General features: G+C 35.1%; 1 protein-coding gene across 7 annotated transcripts in view; it reads right to left on the minus strand.

Moving 5' to 3' along the window:
• Positions 1-25,594, minus strand: part of fam13a (family with sequence similarity 13 member A) — a 64,233-nt gene that overhangs the window by 22,939 nt on the left and 15,700 nt on the right. For 5 of the 7 annotated variants that reach the window (XM_067405402.1, XM_067405407.1, XM_067405405.1 and 2 more), the window contains 9 exons: positions 23,111-23,258; positions 21,272-21,358; positions 19,346-19,438; positions 16,832-16,924; positions 12,788-13,011; positions 7,503-7,544; positions 2,455-2,496; positions 2,130-2,297; positions 90-246 (listed from right to left, as the gene is read on the minus strand). In XM_067405402.1, coding sequence (XP_067261503.1) covers positions 90-246; positions 2,130-2,297; positions 2,455-2,496; positions 7,503-7,544; positions 12,788-13,011; positions 16,832-16,924; positions 19,346-19,438; positions 21,272-21,358; positions 23,111-23,258 — 1,054 coding nt within the window. The remainder of the gene's footprint in view (positions 1-89; positions 247-2,129; positions 2,298-2,454; positions 2,497-7,502; positions 7,545-12,787; positions 13,012-16,831; positions 16,925-19,345; positions 19,439-21,271; positions 21,359-23,110; positions 23,259-25,594) is intronic. The other 2 variants (XM_067405403.1, XM_067405406.1) reach the window with 2 other exon arrangements.

Consider the following 25,594-nt stretch of genomic DNA (forward strand, 5'->3'; position numbering starts at 1 on the left):
TAGTAAGTGAAATATTTATAGTGATGCTTGCCTTGCTTGCAGAAAGACAAAGAGAAGGCCATGGAAATAAGACTAAAAATCAGACTTACAGTGAGGGTGTCCTGGTTGTCAGAGAGCTCAGTCAGTGTTGGACTGTGTTTGGGCTTCCTGTTTCTCAGAGCCTCATGTGGCAGCAGCAGACACCCGTCAACCTCCTCTGTGACCCTCACACCCGGAGACGGGATGTTCTCTTTATCACCCTCGACCCTGAGAAAGACACAATTCGCTTTCAGACACCACAGAATGAAGAGAGATGAGCCAAGGACTTCCTGTGCTTGTCCATTACTCAAGGGATCAAATCATAAGACGAGAGCAGAAATGAACCTGTTGCTCTGATACCTCACCTACTTTAAGCAGACATGACTGTTTATTTACATCTGTGTAATACAGCAAAACTGTTGAGCCACTAATCTAATGTTTTCAGTGTCTCTGTGGATAGTTTGCTTAGAGTTCATGTCAACAGGATTAGTTCGATCGCTCTGAGATCCAGGCTTCAACGACCCAAGCTGGAATGGAAATGAGAGTGGATAATAGTGATTCGTAAAAATTAACATCTAATGTTTTTTTTTTTTTTTTGCTTGAATCACTGCGATTATATGGGATTAACTAATCATTTTTGCTGGGTTACAATTAGCTATAAGATGACATACATTATATTAGCCAGGCCGATTGGATAGTAGATATTTGGCCATTTTAAGATTATCAGCAATCATCAGATATTTATGGAAGCTTGTTTCTGCCACAGAATAAAAATAAAAAAAAGATAATTGAGATTTTTTAATCACACAATTCTGACTTTATAACTCACAATTACATGTTATAAAGTCAGAAATGCAAGATATAAACTCACATTCTGAGAAAAATAGCCAGAATTGCGAGTTTATATCTCAATTCTGACTTTATAACACATAATTACAAGTTTATTTTTCATAATTCTGAGAAAAAAAGTCAGAATTGTTAGATAAAAAAGTCGCAATAATCTTTTAAATTTTTTTTTTCATAAACATTCATATTCAGTGGCAGCTGCAGAAAGCTGTTAGTGGATTTTCTTTTTTTTATTTTAAAAATATTTTTAGTTTTACAATTAAAATATTTTGAAATAAATAACTGCTAAATGCAAGTTTTCTGTACATCTTATGTGCATATATTATAACATATAATTTATATATACACCACATAAATTATATATAACTGTAAATGATGTAGGGATTGCCAAAAGTCTGAGACCATTTGGTCTCAAATTATTGAATTTAGCACAAATTGGCATCAAGTTTCCCCCCCAAAACAAACAAACAAAAAAAAAAACAATTAAATAATTTTATATGAATAAAATAATATACAAGGCGGTGTTTATTTTATTATAAATACAATAAAAACAGTAATATTGTTAAATATTACAATTTAAATGCCTTCTATTTTAATGTATTGTAAACTGTAATTTATTCCTGTGATCAAAGCTGAATTTTCAGCATCGTTACTCCAGTCTTCAGTGTCACATCATCCTTCAGAAATCATTCTAATATGATGATTTCTTATTAATTATCAAAGTTGAAACATAGATTTTTTTCAGGATTCTTTGACAAATAGAAAGTTGAAATAGAACATTATAAATGTCTTTTCTGTCATTTTCAATTATTTTAATGTATCCTTGGCTTGCTGAATAAAAATAATTTCTTTTAAAAAAAAATTTACTGACCGCAAACTTTTGAAAAGTAGTATAATATAATCTAGTCAACTCAAAGCGTTTCTCTGTTAATCTGGTTTATTCCGTTGTGAACTGATAGAGACAATCACAACAAACAACCCGTTAATTGTTGAGGGAGTCTGCTATAGAGCTTTAGAGATTGACATCACAGACGTAAATTGCAGTGAAACTGCCAAAGGCAAGTTGATGAAGGAGTTTTGATGAGCTGCAAAACATCTTGGGTAACTAAGAACCATGTGACGTTGATTAGAATAAGTTTACTAAATATTCTACAATGACCTGGATAATTCACTGCACAGACAAGCTGCCACGTTGTTTGGCTGCAGCCACACCAGTGTCAATATAACCCAAGAATAGCTGTATTTCAGGAGTAACCTGCTCCTACCTGAAGTTCTGCTCCTGTTCTCGTAGATGTCTCCTCCTCTCTCGGGCCGTTGTCAAAGGAGATGAAAAGTGGGCAGTCGGATCCAAGCCCTCTGAACTCTGACCTGTGTGCATGTGTGTGTTGAAGAGGTGCTGCTCGACTGCTGAGCGAATAGTCTTCTCCAGAAAACTGGGCAGAGAGAGAAGGAGAGAGAGACATTTTAATGGTCAAACGATGATTGCTTTAATTACCTGACAAATGGAACTCTGCTGTCTATTTAGAAAACTGACTAATCACTGATTCAAATAATTGAATTGTCATATTACGGCACTGCTTAATCACTTACTTCGTTAAGTCAGGTCTGCAGTGTCTAGGAGAGATCTGTGAGCTATTGAAAAGAACAAAGAAGAAAATACTGAATTACTAAGCTTAAAAATTTGCTTTAGTTTTTGTTCATATTATGAAAGTCAATGGGGCCCCAAAATAACATTGGAAATATCAATGCAATTTTCAAAATATTTCAGTGGGTGGTTGCCAGTGGTTGCTAAGTTGTTCTGGGTGGTTTCTTAAAGGTTCCTGATATGCTGATTTGGTGCTCAAGAAACATTTCTTCTTATTATCCATGTTAAAAACAGCAGCTGTGCTGCTTAATATTTTTGTGCAAATCATGCAAAATTTTCTTTAGCATTTTTTCATAAAAAGAATCACATTTATTAGAAACAGAATTTTTTGCAACAATGTAAAAATCTTTATTTTCACTTTTGATCAATTTAATAAATCCTTGCCAAATAATATTATTTTTTTAAATTCTTTACTGACCCAAACTTTTGAACGGTAATATACATTTATATATAGTTACTATAGTCAACTCAATGTGTTTTCCTGTTAATCAGATTTAAACAGTTATAAACTGCTATCAGAGATACAACACACAATCACAACAAAAGACTTGCTAATTGTTCTAGGTGGTTTCAGTTGATGCACAATTCTGCACTGAAATGATGCCCTGCCTCCAAATATAGCAAAAATATTACACAGAAAATATTTTAAACTTTTGCTTACAGTCTACAATACATTTTGGACCTCTAAAGTGAGTACTGTATTTGAGTTTGGGACTTTAGGGAGCTGTTTTAACATATTTTTGAACCACTGTTGTTTTTTTTAAGACAACGCCTTCATGTTGTTACGCAAGGAATAATTGACAACGGACCACTGAATTATAAGAAAATAATGTACACCCGAGGTGGAAATGCAGTTACACCTCGGGTGTGCATTATTTTCTATTAATTCAATGGCCTGGAGTCAATTATTCCACAGTTACGACACCTCAGGACATTGTTCAGATGTTGTATTTCAAGACATTTGTCAGGTTTTGTCCTTAAAACGCTCTTGTGTGTAGGACTCATTTCGTAAGTGGGGCCAAAAAATAATCAACAAAACGAGAGAAAAAAAAAAAAAAAAAGATTAATTGATCATCAAAATAATCATTTGTTACAGCTCTAAATACAAGAAATATTTAAAATGTATTAATTTATTTTGTGGCAGGTCCAGCTCCAGAACACCGATCAGACATGTGCATTGGCTCTTTTGATTCAGGCTGCCAATTCAGGCTTTCTCAAGCCAACATCAAAGTTTGTTCACAAACTTTAGCTTCTAGTTTGAATTGAATTGAATTGAGAGAGAGAGATTAAGCGTGTGTATTACCTGATTCTCTCAACAGTGTTCGGCAGCAGTGTCTGTACTAATAGCGAAACTGTAAGTTTATCTTATTACCTTGCTGGTGAGAAATGTCATGTAGATTTTAACTTGCTAAACTATTTTACTGATAAAATCATCAGAGCAGCGCTGACAAAAAGTTTCTGTGCAAGTGTGTGTCTGTACTGTATGTGTGTGTGTTTGAGCGGGAGAGACAGTATGTGCTTTCCCTACATAATAAAACTTAATTTTGTGTTTAAAAAACATGGAAATAACTTGTCGTTTTTATCTTATTGTTTACTATATTTTTTTTTGCTTAATCAGTGTCGTTTTGTGCTTTAGTTCTTTTGCTGTTGAAGCCTGTAAGGACCTTTGAAATAACTCAAATCATTGGGCGAAGTGATATGGACATGTAATGCGGTCAAGACCTGCGTGGAACCAATTTAGCCATGCGTTTAACACCTTAGAATGCTTGTCAACCAATCAGATCCAAGCATTCAGCAGCCCCAGAGTATAAAGCATTGAATAGAACGCTGCACTGTACACATTGTTCGGAAGCCAGGAAATCTCCTATTGGCTTACTGACCTCATTCAACCATCCAAATCAGAAAAACAAATATGATTTACCAGAAAAAAACTAATCTAAATACTCTTACATTGGAAAGAAAGTTCCAGAAAATGACTCCACGGTAAATAAATAGCAGCATTATCTTTTGGATCCGGAAATACTCCAGACACAACAGTTATGTCCTTTACCAGCAGCGCTCTCAGGGTCAGAGCCAGTTAACCACTCACAGCTGACCACTCGCTATTTAAACACCATGAGTGAGTAAACAGTTTTCTCAGGATTGAGCACTATCAAAAGGGATGACTATTAGATGCAAACATAGATGCTATAAAAGGCTGGCAAGAATATGGCAGTGAGAACAGTTAGGAGTTGAGACAGAGGACTAAAGATGATTTGATGAGGTCTGTCGGTCTTGCATAACACAGTGGTCATAGCATGTACTTCAAGGGCAAGGACTGAGTAAAAGCTGGCACTAAAGCTAGTCTCTTACCCTAGACATTTCTTCCATACAGTCATCTCCCAAATCTAGTTCACTGCAGTGGGCAAAACAGGAGGGAACCAAACTAGCAATGCTAACAGAAAACAGGTCCAAACTTCAAGATAAGCATGTTACTTTAAAAACTAACAAATACAAACATGGCATTTTAATGACATTTTAAGGATCATAGAGCAAATAATAAGCTTATGTCTTCAACATAAGCTTTATGTTTGAGGGCAGATATGGAAAAGTGCCTTTTGCCATTTAGATTTTAAAAATACATTTTAAACTAACAAAAAATGTTCTAAAACAGACTCAACATTTTAAGACCAAGGACCACTTATCGATAGAGATGGAACAGGGATCCTATTAATGAATGACTATATCAATATCTAGATGTCAAAAGATGTTAAAATATTCAATTAAAATGCATATATATGTTTTGTTTTTAATTTTCAATGTGAAACAAATTAAAGGTGCCATCGAACGTTTTTTTTACAAGATGTAATATAAGTCTAAGGTGTCCCCTGAATGTGTCTGTGAAGTTTCAGCTCAAAATACCCCATAGATTTTTTTAAAATATTTTTTAACTGCCTATTTTGGGGCATCATTAGAAATGCGCAGATTCAGGGCTGCTGCCCCTTTAATTGTTCGCGCTCTCCGTCCCCCCCCAGAGCTCTCGACTCAATCATTGTATAAACAAAGTTCACACAGCTAATATAACTCTCAAAATTGATCTTTACAAAGTGTTCATCATGCAGCATGTCTAATCGCGTAAGTAAAGTATTTATTTTGATGTTTACATTTGATTCTGAATGAGTTTGAGGCTATGCTTCATGGCTAATGGCTAATGCTACACTGTTGGAGAGATTTATAAAGAATGAAGTTGTGTTTATGAATTATACAGACTGCAAGTGTTTAAAAATGAAAATAACGATAGTCTTGTCTCTGTGAATACAGTAATAAACGATGATAACTTTAACCACATTTAACAGTACATTAGCAACATGCTAACGAACAAATCACAAAAAATATCATGTTATCATGGATCATGTCAGTTATTATTGCTCCATCTGCCATTTTTTGCTGTTGTCCTTGCTTGCTTACCTAGTCTGATGATTCAGCTGTGCACATCCAGACGTTAATACTGGCTGCCCTTGTCTAATGCCTTTTATAATGTTGGGAACATGGGCTGGCATGTGCAAATATTGGGGTCATACATATTAATGATCCCCACTGTTATGTAACAGTTGGTGTTATTTTGAGATTCGCCTGTTTTCCGGAGGTCTTTTAAACAAATGAGATTTATATAAGAAGGAGGAAACAATGGAGTTTGAGACTGTATGTCATTTCCATGTACTGAACTCTTGTTATTCAACTATGCCGAGGTAAATTCAAATTTCAATTCGATGGCACCTTTAATACTTTTATTCATCAAGGATGCATTAAATTGATAAAAAAAAATGACAGTAAATACATTTGTAATGTTAAAAAGTTTTCTATTAACATTCTACTTAAAAATATTTGTTTTTCAAAACAAAAAAAAATTCCACAAAAAATATTGTTTTTAACATTGATAATAATAAGAAATTATTATAAAATATAAAAAAGTTTAATGAGCATCAATCCAGCATATTAGAATGATTTCTGAAGGATCATGTGATGATAATATAATAAAACAAAATAAAAATTCACAGTATTACTGTTCTGTAATATTTGTAAGCTTTATTTGGCAGGCTAAAATGATTTACACTCTGACTGACATCTCTGGCCTGAGTAAACACACTTCAACCATGTACACTCCCAAACAAGAGGTTAAAGGTTCCAGAAAACACACTAGTATATTATATTTATTTGCTTGCATTCCTTATTGACAGTAAAATGCAGTGGAATACAATAAAAGACACTAGTGGTTGGCTGAAATGTCAACACTGTAAATAAACAAACAAGATCAATTACAACTTCTCTATATGTACAATAAAGTCGTACAGGTTGGTAATGATATGAGGGGAAGTACATGATGAAGAGAATTTTCATTTTTGTGTGAACTATTCCTTTAAGGCTCTCTTGTTCACTAGTGCCAGAGAGAGTGTGAGTGTCCGCAGCACGAGGGCTGGGTTGGGTAAACTATGTGATGGGAAATGTGTGAAGGGTCAGTTGCTATGGTACGAGAGGGGACCTGAGCTGATGCAATGAGTCAACACATGAAGGAACTGAGAAAACAACCACAGGAGAGGTTTGTTTTGACCTGTTCGCTACCAGATTCATCACGCTCAGTCTGTACTCAACCAGAAACCATTAGCAGCTGCCCCTGACATGACGCTAAGTGGATTTCAGTTGTTTGAGCGATCTTTTGTACATAGTGTTGTGTTGTTACGTAAAAAGATCTGTGCAAATAACATTTGTGAGATTTACTTTACTACCACAAATCATCTAGCAGCTGAAGCTTAATGTACAAAATAAACACAAAGTTGTTGTGTCAAATCTGAGGATGTAAATTGAGACCTTGTTCCCTGGTTTGCACAATAAAACAACTCATGTGCGGATCATTTCCAATTTGAGATATTATTAAAAAAGTCCACCAAAATAACTTTTTCAACAGCAGGGAGAACAGAAGGAAAAAAACAGCGAGAGAAACTGTCACTGGTCCTACCTAATATAGAAAGGAGATATTGGTCTTTCATCTTCTTGGAGGCTGGAATGGAGAAACAAACAGGTCCGAATTACTGAACAGCACAATATACACATATCTGGTATTTGCCAGAGTAAACAAACCGTTTTTTGGAACACATGGAATGAGTGTCTAAGAGTGCCTATTGTCTGCTGAACAATGAACACGTCGTGCCGCAGTTCAGGGCTTTTGTTTGACTTGTCTCCAGTAATTACTACAGCTGGAAAGAACTGTATCCACTCCATATGCTGGAGTCCGGCCAACAAAACATGATGAGTTCAGGAGTGGATGTTCCACAGATTCAGATTTGTTGGGAATTAATATCGTTATGGAGAACAAAACAATCCACGTTGAACAAAACAATCCATCTCCAGGAAACCAGTGGGACTGCATTAGTGTCAAGAAACAATGGCTAATATAGTCATGATATTGTTGCTGAATCAAACCTTTTTTGTGAGAGGAATATTTGTGGAATGGACTAAAAACAGTAAAATGTGTTAAATGGAGCAGAATATTACACAATTTTCAGTACATATTTATCAGATTTTTTAGAAAACAATGATAAACAATCATCAGATACCTGGAAATTGTAATTTGAATGAGTATTTTTCACTTTTTGTTGTAAAAATATCTAAACATCCTTCTGACTAAAAATATAATCATCAAATACAAAATAAAGTTAAATAAGATAAGACAAAGACAATAAAGACAAAATAAAATTTAATTATTTGAGGATCTAAATAAGTAAAATGACTCACATTGGGATGGATGGATGGATGGATGGATGGATGGATGGATGGATGGATGGATGGATGGATGGATGGATGGATGGATGGATGGATGGATGGATGGATGGATGGATGGATGGATGGATGGATGGATGGATGGATGGATGGATGGATGGATGGATGGATGGATGGATGGATGGATGGATGGATGGATGGAATTTATCTTATTTGTTCTCGTTTTAAAGCATAAATAAGTGAGAAAATCTTTTCTTTAAAAATGTTTCATCTTATTCAGTTTTGTTTCTCAAGTAAATTCTTATATATCTTGGATGTTTAGATATTTAACTGGAAATTAAAGGGGAACCATAATGCACAGTTCACTTTTACATGGTGTTTACATAATTCCCCTTGAATCATAAACAGAGTCGTTTGTGTTTTCTATACTTTGTGACATTACATTAGAACACATTACCTACATGATAAACAATCTAAAAATATTATGTTGGCTGTATCAATGAACACAGAACACTGCGCTACTTTACCATTTCTTTTCTATGTAAATGCACTAGACGGACGAGATTGACTGCTGCGCTAGTGTCTCGCGCAGGAAACAGCGCTCTAAAAACACAGAGCTCCAGTTAAAAGAAGTTTAACTTTTAAAAAAACGCGTCTCGACACTTTGCTTTTTCAACTGCCACTTGTGTGATTGAGCAAGGTCTGTCTAGTGCATTTACATAGAAAGTAATGGAAAAGCAGAGCAGTGGCATGCAAAAACATTTATTTTGTTGCTGCCCGCATATCCAAGGCACAAGCTGTAAATTTTGTGCAAACAAATACTTGCGTCGCTGCATAAAACATTAAACCACTGGAGTCACATGGATTACTTTAGTGATCTCTTTACTACCTTTCTAGACCTTGAATTTGGTAGTTGCGTAAACCGTCAATGGAGAGACAGAAAGCGGTCAGATTTGTGTTCTGAAGATGTATGAGAGTTTTACGGGTTTGGAACGACATGAGGGTGAGTAATTAATGACGGAATTTTCATTTTTGGGTGAATAACCTTTTAAAGATACGCACAAGAAAACAGTGTGTTTTTGCTTCCACCCAAAAAGGGGCATTTCGGACATGGTATAATAAATTATCTGTGGGGGGGGGACACATTCTGGGGACACCTGAGACTTATATTACATTTTGTAAAAACGGGCAAAATAGGTTTCCTTTAAGATACTTCTTTTCAGTGCAGCTGAAAGCATAATCAAATAATCCAAAATATTTCATAAACAAACATGCAAGGGGCATAGGATCTGTATAACTTGATGTTCTTGTACATTCAAATGATGTAGAAATATGTGTAAATTTCTGTGGCTGCAAATTCTTGTTATAATCCATATAACTGCTATGCTTGGATTGTGTTTAAAAAAAACGGTACTAGAAATGTAGAGATCATTGAAAGGTCCATTCATTGAGTTGAGTTGGCATGCACTGTTCAGAAGTACGTGTGATATTACCATGAACGCTGTTGTAAGATGTGTGTTGTTGTGTGTGTGTGTGTGTGTGTGTGTGTGTGTGTGTGTGTGTGTGTGTGTGTCAAAAGGTAAGTAAATAATCTGAGAGTTGGCCACATTGAATCACAACCATCCAATACAACGGATTTAGATCCCATTCACACATAAAATAATAAAAATAAAGTCCATTTGGCTCAAAACAGCTCATGAATCACAACATGATTATCAAACAAAGTTCTTGTGCATGTGTGTGTATATCGGGATGCTTCCTTTTTGTTGTAAAATGTGAAATGACCCTTCCCGTAAAGCCTACTAAGAATTAGGGTGCCGCACATACCTGAAAAGACATTTCGCAAGATTTCTTGGAGAATCTGAATAAAAGGGAAATATTTTTCCACTTCACCAGAGCTCTTAAGTGGTGTTACACAGTCTGACAAGGGTATTAAAATAATGACTGCCGTCATGAATTACAAAACGGAAATCCTGCTTAGCCACCACCTCCCTGAGGGAACAACAAGGCCCTTTTACTGAGCTTTTGTTCTGTGAGAAATTATGGAAAAGTACTTGACTACAAAGGACAATTTTAATTATCATTACTGATCAAAGTTAAATCAATGCATTAATCTACAGACTTCATGAGGTGTATATGCTGATAAATCTACAGCAGTCACAAAAGGTATCTCATATTTGACACAAAGGCGAGATTGCGGGATTGCTATTCCCTTCAAAGACCCACAGGAAGATGCAATGTCCACATATACATATGGAAAGTCACAGCAAACTGACTAGACAGCTGGATCAACTGAAAAACTGTGCTGTTTTCTGAATTCCAGGGTTAATTATTGGAATACTAACTTGTTGGACGAAATATTACAATTAAAGTTTTCTAAAAATGAATAAAAACGTATTGTTTCATGCCACAATGCACATACAGTAGCTGCTGCCACTGTATTGCACAATTTGCCCTCACATAAAGTCAAGAAGTTAAAGTCAGCATGAAACAGAAGTCGCAATAGTCTTTTCTTCCCCATGCGACATATCCGAGTGAAACGGCTTACGAATAAGAAAAAATGTAGGGCGGGACTTGATTTTGTCCATGGGGAATTGATTGGATGGTTGTGGTTTGCTATTGGTGGATCTCATTTGAGTGACAGGTTGCCCCGCCCTCATGCCAGTAAACACATCACCAGAGGAGAGAAGAGATGACGCTGCAAATGGGAGGGGGAGTTATTTTAATTAAAGATTACGAGGGCACATGAATTATGATGTGCACGGATAAATCATTTAAAATAAATACTGTAATATTCAATTTAAAAACATTTTTGGTTTTATGGTGACTTTAATGTTATTCCTAAATGGTAGAATAGAACCAAGCTTTGGGCTTGATAACATTAGCTGAAACGTAAGGTCATTTTAGAGGTGGAGCAAGTTATTATATTTTGTTGAAATATTATGAAGACAAACCTTTTTCTTTCTTTTTTTTTTTCATTGGAATAATGTGCTTTGATGAATTGGCATAACACCAATGTAATAATAGTAGATGACATTCACCCCAGACAGTGTTACATAAGCATGTCAGGTACAGAACCTCTCACATCAATTGCTCTTATTGACATACCTTTATGCTTCTGGTGTGTGTAAACAAAAATCTATTTTTGGACAAGTACATTTCAAACATGATGCACCTGTCTGAAAAGCCAGTACAGAAAAGGCATAGCTTGTCCAAAAATGTCAGCATTTTACTGTAATATATTCCTATACAAAATAAATTTTTGACAAAACTAGCTGACTACAACTAGATTTTATATTAGAATTAACATGTCTCATATTAAAGGGTTAGTTCACCCATAAAGGAAAATTCTGTCATTTATTACTCACCCTCATGCCATTCCACACCCAAGAATTTTCAATATTAATATTATGAAGTGACGAGAATATTTTTTGGAGCGCCAAAAAAACAAAATAACGACTTATTAATGATGGCCGATTTCAAAACACTGCTTCAGGAAGCATCGGAGCACAAATTAATCAGTGTGTCGAATCATGATTCAGATCGCGTGTCAAATTGCCAACGGCTGAAATCACGTGACTTTGGCGCTCCGAACAAATTCGAAACACTGATTCCTTTGTGCTCCGATGCTTCCTGAAGCAGTGTTTTCAAAATCGGCCATCACTAAGTAAGTCGTTATTTTGTTTTTTTGGCGCTCCAAAAATATTCTCGTCACTTTATAATATTAATATTGAACCAATGTACTCACGTGAACCGATTTAAATATGTTTTTAGTACCTTTATGGATCTTAAGAGAGGAAATGTCATTGCTCCCTATGGAGGCCTCACTGAGTCATCGGATTTCAACAAAAATACCTTTATTTGTGTTCCGAAGATTAATGAAGGTCTTACGGGTGTGGAACGGCATGAGGGTGAGTAATAAATGACAGAATTTTCATTTTTGGGTGAACTAACCCTTTAATGACTCAACTTGAAGACGGAAAGTCGCAAATATTGAGTTGAAGTCTTGCGCTTGAACAGACAAATTCACACAAAAATTATGTCAACATGCCCATCTTGGCAAGTATCCTAGCAAACATTATTAGTAGGTTGTGTCTTAAATGAACGCAAACAGTCTAGAAAGACAACGCATGTGTATCAGTACACATGCGCCAGGATTTTGGATCCGTGCAGTATGTCTTAAAGTGACAGCAGCCAAATATTCCTGCTGTCTGTGTTTTTAATGTTAATCAAACAAAAGACAAGGAAATCAATCATTGCTCTTGACTGAATAACTTTTGTAACTTTAATAATGATGAATCTTTATTTAATTTGTACAGTGAAGATTATATGCAATTTTATATTTGATTGCTTTATTCAAATAACTTGAAAAGCAATGTTGATTTTATTTGTATCTTTGCTCTTTTGTATTTATTTGTGCTGTTGCTTGTAGTTTGATTATTTGTTCTTATTTTCTTTATTTTTATTTGACAGTAGTCCGTTTTTTCCCCGATAGATGGATGCATTTTTGATCAAATAACTGACCTGTTGAAGGTCTCTGTGGATGTGGCGGAGCTTATAGTCTGATGGGTCAGATTCATGCCGTCAACACTGAGGCTGATGCTCCGGTCTGGACTGTGCAGAGGAAACTGATCTCTAGTCCCAGGGCTTTTAGCTGAACGATGGGACAAAAGCCTGGAGTCAGGATCACCAGAGGGGGCCGGTTGAGGAAAAGATCTAGGCATTTCCTCCGTCTTTATCTTCTTCACCTTAAGGATACAGATCAAAAGAAAGACAAAGAGGGTGAGGCTGTGATTGTGTTTGATTAGTGAAGGAAACGCCCTTGGACTGACATCAAGATAGCACAATAACAAGTAAAAGGTTCTTATAAATAAGCATAGCTCACGTCTTACCTTGCTAAATGATAAAGGCTGTACACGGCGAAAACCAGTTGAATAAGTGTAAGAGGTAAAAAATCTGACCCGCACAAGAGCCAAGTCAAATTCAGATCGATTCATTGCCACTTAATGATGCTGAACAGCTAACTGACCTTCAAATGAATAATACCCATGTATTATTGGTAAACAGAGCTTAAACTATACTAAACCACTTGTATTAGCAGGACCCCAGCAAATAATGGCACCATCATCCTTGGACTGCAGCTGCAAAACTGTGTTTATCCAGAAGAGACTCTTGAGCACTGATTTCTGAATAACTAGCCAATCTCTCACAGCAAAGCAGAAGAGATGACCAAATTTACCTCACAAAGCAAATGAGATCATGCAACAAATTCACAAAGACTACAATAGGATTAGATTGATCTTCAACCCATTTAGTCCTGAAGGCACTAGGCAAAGGTAGGTAATGGCTTTGCCTACGGTAAAGGGGACACTAACGATCGAGCCCACGTGGGACCTATTTAAGTCACAGTAACTGAGTGAGATCTGGACATCGATACACTAATGCGTTAATGATGCAAACAGCACCGGAAAATCATTGTTTTATTGAGTTCTGCATTAAACGCCTTCGACTGACTGTTTATAGAAGGGTCAAAGCACTGACGCAAAAGCATCATGTTGTCATGTGATCTTTTAAGATGGTAGATGTAAATGACAAGGTCAATCTAAATATGAAAATTCTAAGTAAAATTTTAGTAAGTTAATCCTTCAAAGCAATCAATTGGCTTCAGAAAACTTAGTACTTAGAACTATAGTGCACAAACAACTTTTAGGGTGCCTCAGTATTCATTGAAATACACTACCGTTCAAAACTTCAACAGGTCAGTGTGCTTCGCATGGACATTTACTACTGTGTGTGTATTAGGGCTGCCCCCTAATATTAAACTAATAGCTAGTCAACTAGAAGAGGCTTAAGGCCTGTACACAACGGGACGAATATCGCATGCGCTTATCGCCAGCGTTTCTCGAGACGTTTTTTGCGTTCATACCAAAAGATTTTCACTGGCGATGCGTAGAGTGAACGTGCAAATTCACTCCCTGACAGTATATGGCGCTTGTGCTTAACGGTAGTGCAAATAAACATATTTATGATATTAATAAAGTTAAAAGAAGATAAAAATGCAGATATAAAATGGCATATATGGCATATATATGACATATGAGAGAAACAGTAGTGCAAATAAGTGCAAGTGAACGGCAGTGCAAATAAACATTTATGAAATAGACATTCCTAACTATATTTCTTGAAAGTAAAAGAAAAAAAATCAAACAGTAAAAATCCAACAATAATACACATCCATTGGTGTGGCCAAGAACTGGCAGAGCACCCATAGCATGCATCTCAATCAGCTCCCTAGTTCAGAAGTCAGGGCACTGATCAGGGAGTCGGTTGCATTCATTTACACAGTATGCTGATACACAACCTAGGAAGCTGTTTGAGATGCAGGGATAGTTAGTTTGTAGGGGTCTTCCTCTTCTACTTACTTCCTCTTCTTCGTCTTGGTATCAATGTGTGCTAGGCAAGACCGTTTTGTGCTTGAGCGCCACCTAGTCGTGTTTTACTGTAACTTCAGCAGCTCCATGCACATGAACAAAAGCGCCACTCTCATTGGTCTGCCAGTTTTTAACGCGACACGTCAAACCAGAAAAACGAAGCCGAGACGTTTTTTTAAAAAATGATGCTTTTACGTCTGCCGTTTTTCACGTTGGTGTGCACACTCACATTGGCGCCCGTTGTTTAGTAATGAGGCGTTAAACGTCGGCGATAATCGTGTGCGATATTCGTCCTGCAGTATAACCAGCCTTTAGTCGACCAAAAATTTTATTAGTTAGTCAAAGAAAAAAATTTGTGGTGAAGTCAAGCTTTTCATGAGGGACAGATCATTAACGGCGGGTCCTTGTAGTAATTACAGTATGTCAGGCAAGAAATCCAAATGTTCGCTTATCCATCGACCTCAAATATGGCTTATCATTTAAAATATGTATGTAGTAGCAACTTTACATGGCCGCTCGCTCTAAATTTAACCTAGATAAATGTGTGCCATTATTAGGCGCATATCCAAGTGTTTGTGCGAAGTGTGGAAGCCGAAGTATAGCGCTTTTACTGCAAGACATGGAGGCACCGGCGCGATCAGTACGCGGAGCCGTGGAGTACGTTTATGATGGATGGAAGCACTTTCTTCAGCTTCATATTCGGTCCCGTTCACTGCCATTGAAAATCTTGGATGCATCAGGATATTTATTAATATAACTCTGATTGTGTTCATCAGAAAGAAGAAAGTCATATAAACCTAGGATGGCTTGAGAGTGAGTAAAGCTTGGGGTAATTTTCATTTTAAAGTGAACGAATCCTTTAAAGGCTTATTATCATGATTTATATGGCTTATTAATATACATGTAGGCATGTGACGGTATCAAATTTTCATGTTGTGATAATTGCTTAAGCTTATCACGGTATACAGTATTATCACATTATTGAAATAAGTTGCAAAAAAAAAGTGTTGTAATACTATAACAGGTTTAAGAACTTTTTTTCTTGTAACAAAATAAAACTCTGAAAATTTTAATACAATAACACAATACACAAAAATTATAAAGTAAAATGTTTCAAACAGATTAAGGTGCAAGAACAAAGAATTATAAAGAACGACAGTTAACACTTTACAATAAGGTCTCATTATTTAAAGTTATTTAATGCATTAACTAAGATTAAGAATGACCAATAGCTACATTTGTTACCGAAGTAAAAAAAAGTTAAAAAAAATACAACTAATCATTGTTAGTTTTAGCTCAGGTCCATTAAATGATAATTACAACTTTTGATTTTAGTTACATTACTTACATTAACTAAAAAATTAACATTAACTGAATGAATTCAAATGTTAACTAATTCAGCCTTATATGTCAAGTGTTGCTAAACAATAACAAATAATCAGAAAATGTTCAATCATTATAGGGCATAATTTAGTCCATATTAAAAATATAAAAATGTTTAAGTTTGAAAATATTAAGCCTATTAAGTCTTTAAGTATTTGGTGCTGTGATGAACAACATTGCGAATACAAAAAAATAAAATAAAATAAAATAAATAAACAAATAAATAAAGCATTTTAAATACTGTTAGCGCAGCTGGTTTGTTTAAGGGTTTACGGGGTAACCGCTGCATTTCTGCTGTTCCATCAGCATCCTCTGCTAGAAAATGTTTAGTCGAGGGCAGCCCTACTGTGTATACCTTTCAAAAGTTTTGGATTGGTAAGATGTTTAATGTTTTTGAAAGAAAAACCCTTATGCTAACCAAGACTGCATTTATTAGATCAAAAACAGTAATACTGTGAAATGTTATTACAATTAAAATAAATGTTTTATGATCCTATAGACATACTTTTAATATGCTGGTTTGGTGCTCAAGAAACTTTTCTTATTATCTATGTTGAAAACAGTTGTGCTGCTTAATATTTTTGTGGAAACTGTGACTTTTTTCCATGATTATTTGATGAACAAAGTTCAAAAGATCAACATTTATTTGAAACAGAAATCTTTTGTAACACTGTAAATTTCTTTATTGTCAATTTCAATCAAATAAAATAAAACATTTCTCTGCTCTTTGCTGAATTCTTGCAGCTATTCTTACCTTCTTTTTTTTTTGTGTGGGTACTGGATTGTCTGGACTTGACTCACTTTCTCTTGACGGACCTGTATTGTCAGCTGAAGTGCAAGGAGTGACCTAACGGAAACACCTAGTGATCAGCCAACAATCTTAATTTATAGTTTTTATAAACAATACATTCTGTTAAACAGTAAACGGTAAAACTTGATTAAGTTGAAAACAACCTTTTGTCAATTAGTTTTTTTGTATTTACTTTTTTTCTTTCTACCTTGTTTTCTGTGTGATTCTGCTAGGCATCCAGAATAACAGAACTAGATTTTTATATTTTAAATGAGAGTTTCCACCACCAAAGTTTCGGAGTGCGTTGCTATGCAGTTACTAGGGTGGCCTGGGAGGTTGCTTACTAGCCAAACATCATGGCTTGCGTCCATGCTTCAGTGTAAGTCTATTGGATTTGTTTGCCAACTTTATCCCTCAGCACTTAAAAACACCAAGATCCATGATTTTTGAGGTATAACTTCAAAAGCATGAACTGTGGGGAACGAGTTACAAACGAGAATTTAATAGGGCTGTTCAAGACTGTCACAGTCCAGATCTAGAAGTTTCTCGGTCCTCACCACTCACTGGTAGAAAGTCTTCCACTATCAAAACTGACTCACTAGTTACATTTCAACTTATAGACTTATGACACAGCCCTACCAGATTCACTTTCCTCATTGATAATCAATCACCGTAACTGAACAGCAAACAAAACACTCACAAATTTTGCAAACATAAATAAATAGAGATGGTAGACAGTAGGCTGTCAAATTAAAATTCTAATTTCGAATACTCAATGAAATAAAAATAAAAAATTGGATGCACATTTGGATGCAAAAACAGTGCGTTCATATTTTAGGCGTAAAAGTTCAACTTTTAAAAATCATGCCTCGATACTTTGTGGGTTTTTCCTATTTCCTGCACCTCATGTTTTTAAACACAAAAAGTATTCTGTGATCGGCACTTCAGCTCTTTGTATTAAACTATGCTTAAATACAATGCTTTTTTTGTTGTTTTTTGTTGCTTCTGTTTATGCAGTATATAAGTGTATGTATAAGTCATGTTATTTCATTTCTTTGAATAAACAACTTAATGCGGTGCATTAATATTTTTTGCTAAACCCATTTATTCAACTGAAATTATGCCTTTTAAATTTTAATATAACTCAAATATTAGTAATATTTAAATAAAATTTTTTTTTTTTAAAAATCGAATTTATTTTTTTCAGCAATTTTGACAGACCTAAAGTGCTGGTGCACTCAAATATTCTGTAAATTTTTGCAACATCTTCGAACCTTCTAGATGCTCAAGACAATCCCAATACAAAGTTCAAGTAAGCATAGGACAAATGAGGACTTTGTAATCTTTGACCCTTGTTTAGTGAGGTTTAATGATAAGCAAACCATTTCCTTCATGTTTCTGTGACTGTGTGTCAGCTACTGATCACAACAAAAGAAAAATCAAATCATAAAACTTAATGTCAGGTACAATTAAATAATCCAAAACAAGGAAATGTTCTCGTTTCGAGAGATAACAAGTATTCCATTCAAACTAACTCATCATGCTATAAAATAAGTCAATAAATAAAAGAAATATCCCTCTCCTTTATCCACTTAGAAACACACTCGTTAAACTATCACTTCAAAATAATCAGCGTTGATGTCAAGAAATGTCCCGTGTATAAAGTTCCTGTTTGTTTATGCTGGTTTTCCCAAAACAAAATGAGGTAATCCGAGCAAGCCAGTTCGTTTAGCGCTACGTGTTAAGCTGAATGATTTCATTGACCCCTTATGTAATTGGAAACATCTCCGCTGTAGGAAGTGGTCTTATATTTCATGAAAGTCACATCATGTATTTTTTTCCATCAGCAATTCTGAGTCTGTTTACGACTTCGTTTTGCCGATTAGACGGTTCTCCCACAGGCCTTATCTGGTCAAACTCGGTTTGATCAGCACCACATGTCTATGTAAACAGAGGACTTTCAATAGCTTTGGATTTCAAAGATAACACAAAAACACAGCATAAGCCAGTATGTGTTAAGACCTTCCTCGGCTGAGATATTTCAGGAAGGTGGAAGATGGCGAAATATTTCAGATTTATGAACGCGAAGACTCTTCCTGGCAGGAAGCCATAATTAGGATCTGAACTTACTTCTGGTTTACGGAATAAAGTTTGATAATGAATACATAAGGACTGTAGAGAATTCACTTAAGTAAATACAACAAGCAATACAATTATTTTATTGACATTGTAATCCATTTTATTGATGTGTAACTTGGAATGGAGGTTGTAATTTACAACAGTTCCAGAAGTAGGAAGTGAGAAGTTTTGTATATCACATGAAGTAGCTTAATCATATTTTGTGTATAATTTTAATATTAATAGCCAGCAAATTTAAATTTCTTTCTAAAAGTGTTTATTTGATGAAGCAAGTCTCTAAAACATATACTGATACCTAAACAAAATATATAATGAATAGCTAATGATGGTGATTCTTACCTTCTTTTTTCTTGGTGTGGGTATAGGGTTGTCTGAACTTGATTCCTTTTCTTTTGAAGAATCTGTATTTTCAACTGGAGTGCATTGAGTGACCTAACAAAAAGACAGTGATTAGTCAAATGATTTCAACATTATAGACCAGGGATGTCCAATCCTGCTCATGGAGGGCCACTGTCCTGCAGAGTTCAGCTCCAACCCCAATTAAACACACCTGAAGCAGCTAATCAAGGTCTTACTAGGCATACTAGAAACTTCCAGGTGTGTTGAGGCAAGTTGGAGCTAAACTCTGCACGACAGTGACCCTCAAGGAGCAGGTTTGGACACCCCTGATATAGATACATATTACATCTGAAGTTTATAGAAACATAGGAATTTCAAAATAAAATATGAGGCAGTTTAAGAGGTACATTACAGTTCAAAAGTTTGGGATCAGACTTTTTTTTCTTTTTTTTTTTGGAAGAAATACCTTTATTCTGCATGGATGCATTAAATTGATCAAAAGTGACATTTATAATGTAACAAAAATAATGTTTTTTTAACTTTCTATTAATCAAAGAATCCTGAAAAAAATGTATCTCGGTTTCCACAATAATGTTAAGCAGCGTAACTGTTTTCAACATTGATAATAATCTTTAAAATAATATTTCTTGAGCATTAAATCAGCAGATTAGAATGATTTCTGAAGGATCAAGTGACACTGAAGACTGGAGTAATTATGCTGAAAATTCAGCTTTGCATCACAGGAATGATTTCCATTTTAAAATATAATCAAATAAAACAAATAGTTGTTTTAAATTGTAATAATATTTGCTGTTTTCACTGTATTTTTGATCAAATAAATGATGAAATGAGACTTTTAAATAAAGAACTTAGAAAAACTTGTGTGCAAAGGGCAAGTAGTTTTTTATATATGCAAGTACCACCTCGATTTAAGCTTTTTCAAAATATAGAAACAATATTATTGTTTTCAAAACATCATGCCAGTCATTTAAGAGGGTCACGGTTCACACTGCTTCATAGAGAGAACACACACAAACATGAGATCCTGCCCATCTCCAGCAGACACATAAACACTACATCGTGAGTTTCTGAGCACGTACACATGGCCGCCGTCACATGCAACTGACATAATTCAATTGAGAGGGATAATTAAATTCACAGAAAACAGAACTCTCATTCTGTGTACATATTGTGAAACTCCTGCATATATAAGGAAATCAGGGAAAACTCAATAACAATATGCATGTTTGTGTGGTTTATCAAGAGAGCAAATACACAGATGATTAAATAACTTTATATATTTATTGACTTAGTGTTTATCAAGATGTGCACTTGGCACAAGCTACTGTAGATCTATTCTTCATCTTTTACTCAATGTTGTTCTTCAGGGCATGAGCAAACATCCTGTAGCCACAAAAACACCTTTTGTGTTATACTCAGGGGTGTAACTTTAATACCCATCGGAAAGACAAATACATGAATCTTCAGGGCCTTTAATGGGAATTAAGGTCACAAGAACTCGATCCAAAGTCAACATGACATGAATATCAAGAGTTTTAGTATCCCGGACGAGCCCCCACTTTTATGTCCCATCTCCATCTGTGGCAATAATCTTGATGTGCTGTTAAAGAAACAGTAATCCAAATGACTGCATTACTGGACTTAAAAAAAATAGCTTTTGACTGACTTCATCATTTGGATTAAACTGAAAGCTGAGTCTTGTGATTGTACCTTTCACCTCAGGCCGAGTAGTGTTATTGGATTGCTGGGGTTTTTGAATTGCTACGTCACTGGAATTTAACAAGGTTCGACACCATAATTGCATATGACTGTGGAAACATACCCACACTGACTCTGTGTACTGTAGCAGGTTGCCTATACAGGCGTACACTGTCTGCAAATACACACACATACTATCAGCCATACCTTCATCTTCTTGACACGTGGAGCATGTGCCTTCAGAACAGGGTTGTAAGATGCCATCTCTGTGTTTTCAGTGTTTGTGTTGGCCTCCTGGGAACACAACAAGGGATTCACATGAGAGCACCTGTACACACTGACCACAGCAATAAAGCGTCAGTGCACATGACTGGGCTGCATTTCAGACGAAACTGCTTTCGTGTGATAAATACAGAAAAGCAAACATTGTTGATGGTGGCAAAAGAGAGATAATGCGATGACATCTTGAAGTTTTGGCGAGTCGGTGCAAACAGCAACAATGCGAGGTCAGGGAGACACACTGGCTATGCATGTGACAACCAGGATAAAGCAGGAGAGAGTGGCATGTTTTGGGGTGTGAAGGATGTGCTTCGATACACGAGTGTGATCTTTTCAGTTGGTCTGAACTATTGAGGTCCTTTGACATACTGAGTTATGTCTTTTCAAAATTCAGATGTTAGTTTATCAACTATCTAAATGAAGAGGAGAGAATGGGATGGGGAAATGTTGCAAGTCAAATTCAAACTGGTATCGCTCACATGAGTACTATGACTAAATGTTTAGACCAGTGTTGTTAATCTTAGAGGGATAGTTCACCCATAATCGAAAATTTTGTCATCATTTTGCACCGTCAAGTTGTTCCAAACCTGTATGAGTTTCTTTCTTCTGTTGAACACAAATATGAAAGTCAATGGGGTCCATCAACTGGTTGGTTACTGACATTCTTCAAAATATCTTCTATTGTGTTCAACAGAAGAAAGAAACTCATACAGGTTTGGAACAACTTAAAGGGTTAGTTCACCCAAAAATGTCATTGTCAATCTCATGCTGTTCCACACCCGTAAGAGCTTTGTTCATCTTCAGAACACAAATTAAGATATTTTTGTTGAAATCTGATGGCTCCGTGAGGCCTCCATAGGGAGCAATGACATTTCCTCTCTCAAGATCCATTAATGTACTAAAAACATATTTAAATCAGTTCATGTGAGTACAGTGGTTCAATATTAATATTTCTAAGCGACAAGAATATTTTGGTGCGTCAAAAAAAAACCCAAAACAATGACTTTAGTGATGGACGATTTTAAAATACTGCTTCAGGAAGCTTTGGAGCATAATGAATCAGCATATCGAATCATGATTCAGATCATGTGTCAAACCGCCAAACTGCTGAAATCACATGACTTTGGCGCTCCGAACCGCTGATTCGACACGCTGATTCATAACGTCCATAATGTGTTTTCATAACATGTTTTGAAATCAGCCATCACTTTATAAGTTGTTATTTTGGTTTTTTTTGGCGCACCAAAAATATTCTCGTCGCTTTATGATATTAATATTGAACCACTGTACTCACATGAACTGATTTAAATATGTTTTTAGTACATTAAATGGATCTTGAGAGAGGAAATGTCATTGCTCCCTATTCAGGCCTCACGGACCCATGGGATTTCAACAAAAATATCTTAATTTGTGTTCCGAAGGTGAACGGGTGTGGAACCGCATGAGGGTGAGTAATAAATGACAGAATTTTCATTTTTGGGTGAACCAACCCTTAAAGTGTGAGTAAATGATTACAATTTTAATTTTGGGGTGAACTATAAAAAAAAAAAAATGTATAATTATGTTAAATGAAATAAATTCAACACAACATTCAACATAAAAATAAACTTATTTTCAGTCAGTTATGAAAGAAAAATTTCTAACTTTTGTTTAGTTGAAGTACTAAAATAACACTGATTTCGACCCCAATATGATATGCAGTATTCTGTTCCCTTGCACTGCACAATTGTAATTATTACTTTTAAATTATGTTATGTCAGCACTCACTTTGACCATGATGATGTTTGAAGGTTCCTCTTCAATCTGTCTTCTCTCCACCACAGACTCAAAGATGGCACTGTACTTCTGGATTAGCTTGGCCATAATGTTATTACAGATATTCTGCTCCCGTATACCATCAAAACCGGATGACACACTGCAGAAAAACAACACATACATTAACATGCTGTAAAAACTGAAGTGCATGTGTGGTTAAATGATAAAACCAGGAACAACATTATCCCTTTTTATCCAGTCAGTAATAAATCATAAACAGTGAAAAGTCAAGTCAATCAAGCAAAGTAAGTAATACAGTAATTAAATTTATTTTATATATATTTTATATATATATATATATATATATATATATATATATATATATATAAAAAAAAAATGTAAAGCAACATAAAATAAAGCAATAATAAAATAAAAAGCACAAAATAAAATCTGATAGATCCTTATGGGATCTAGGTCACATTCATTCAAATTTAATTTATTGTCATTTAAGTAAAATGTAAAAAAAAAAAAAAAAAAAAAAAAAAACCTTTAAGATTAAGAGTAAAATAAATAAATAAATAATACTATTTCCCTCAGTGTGTGGAGCCACATTGAGATTCTGTCCCATGATAGAGTCATAAAACATACACTAAATGCTGCTTCTGTATGGGGTCACTGAGTGCTCATCTGACAGCTGTATTTGTGGTTTAATTATTCCCAACAAAAAGAACATGTTGTACAAGGGTACAAGCAGGAGAGGTATGTGGCTAAAACAGGCAACAGTTTTGTCACTTCCACCTTACTGAGCTGAGGTTACACACGTCACTTATACACAAACGCTGAGGTGTCAAACACACATGCTGTGGTGACAGGGATTCCCTGAAACTGAGTGGCTGAAATATTATTAGGGCTGGCGTTCATATTGCATCAGCTGGCTACTTACTTAGGGTTAGTCACTATAACAGGGAACATATAAAGCTATATTTAAAAACGGTATTGCATTGATTAAAATTAATTAATCAATTTATGGCCCAGTTTCACAGACAGGGCTTAGATTAAGCCAGGATTAGGCCTTAGTTCAATCAGAACATTTAAATAGCCTTTATAAACATACCTTAGAAAAAAACATTACCGGTGTGCATCTTGAGACAAAACAATGGCACTGACATATTTTAAGATCTGTCAGTGCAAGTTTCTTTCAGTTAAAACAGCTCAAACATGCATTTTAGTCTAGGACTAGCTTAAGCCTGGTCTGTGAAACCTGGGGTTTATTTCTTTAAAATCACATTACTTTATGTCCAGCCTCCTTAAGACAAACTGAAAATATTGAAGAGTGTTTGCTTAAAACTGAATATATATAGTTCTTTTTTAAAAAATACATCTGCTTTGTGTTGTAGGGGCAGATGGCATCTCAAATAATCTTGGGCTGTTATTTGTCAGAGCTATTGACTTGTGAATAATCAGCCTAAATGTTTCTGTGCCTGAAAATAACAACCAAAGAATTTATGACCATAGAAAGTATGTAAGTGCTATTTGGGTTAGCGCTGACATTGAGTTAAGAATTCCACCTGGACTTTGGCCCCCTCTGTTGGAGCCAAAAGCCAGGATATAGCTAGATGTAAGATAGATAGACAAAATTGGCATAAAACATGCTTTATCACGGACACAATGAAAATTACATCAAGATTTTAGTTTAAAAATGTATAGGAATGTTTCTGTCACATAAGGAAAAAAAAAACATGTTTTGGTAAATCACAATTATGACATAAAAAGTTTAAATTGTGTGAAAATCTATTAAAATAAGATAAAATGGCAAAATGATGGCATGAAGTCATAATTATGTCAAGTGAATTTTTTTTGTCGACTCATTCGAATCGTGCTTTATATATTATATATTATATATTTTATATATTATATATTATATATTTTATATATATATATATATATATATATATATATATATATATATATATGTGCTGTCAATTGATTTAATTTGATTTTAAAATTAATATTTTTATATTGCAATACTTTCACATTGAATCTCCATAATAATGTAGAAAGGCAGTATATTTTAAATATTTGTTTAATAGCATCTTTTCACTAAGCACTATAAATGAATGATGGCCAGTATCACTGATGCTGATGCCTATATTAAATGGATTTTTTTTTCTCAATTTTAGGCATTAATTAGAGCCTTTCATCATTACAGTATAATTCAAAGCTATCATTTTTAACATTATAGACTTTAAAAATATAACAACTTTGAATTTAAGTGAATAAACCCATCATAATAAATGTCACATTTAGCTGTGCCTTTAACATATCAGGACCATAGACTGTAAAAAAATATGGACGTAGTGTCCGTGACATCACCCATAGAGTTCTGAACAGCAGTTTTGACGCGTAAATGAGGCCGCGGCCATCTTAGCTGCGCATCACCGCACGTCACTCCCGGATAACTGAAAATGGGCAAAGAGGCGGGGAGATGGTTTGAGC

Source organism: Chanodichthys erythropterus, chromosome 12, assembly GCF_024489055.1.
Source record: "Chanodichthys erythropterus isolate Z2021 chromosome 12, ASM2448905v1, whole genome shotgun sequence".
NCBI lineage: Eukaryota > Metazoa > Chordata > Actinopteri > Cypriniformes > Xenocyprididae > Chanodichthys > Chanodichthys erythropterus.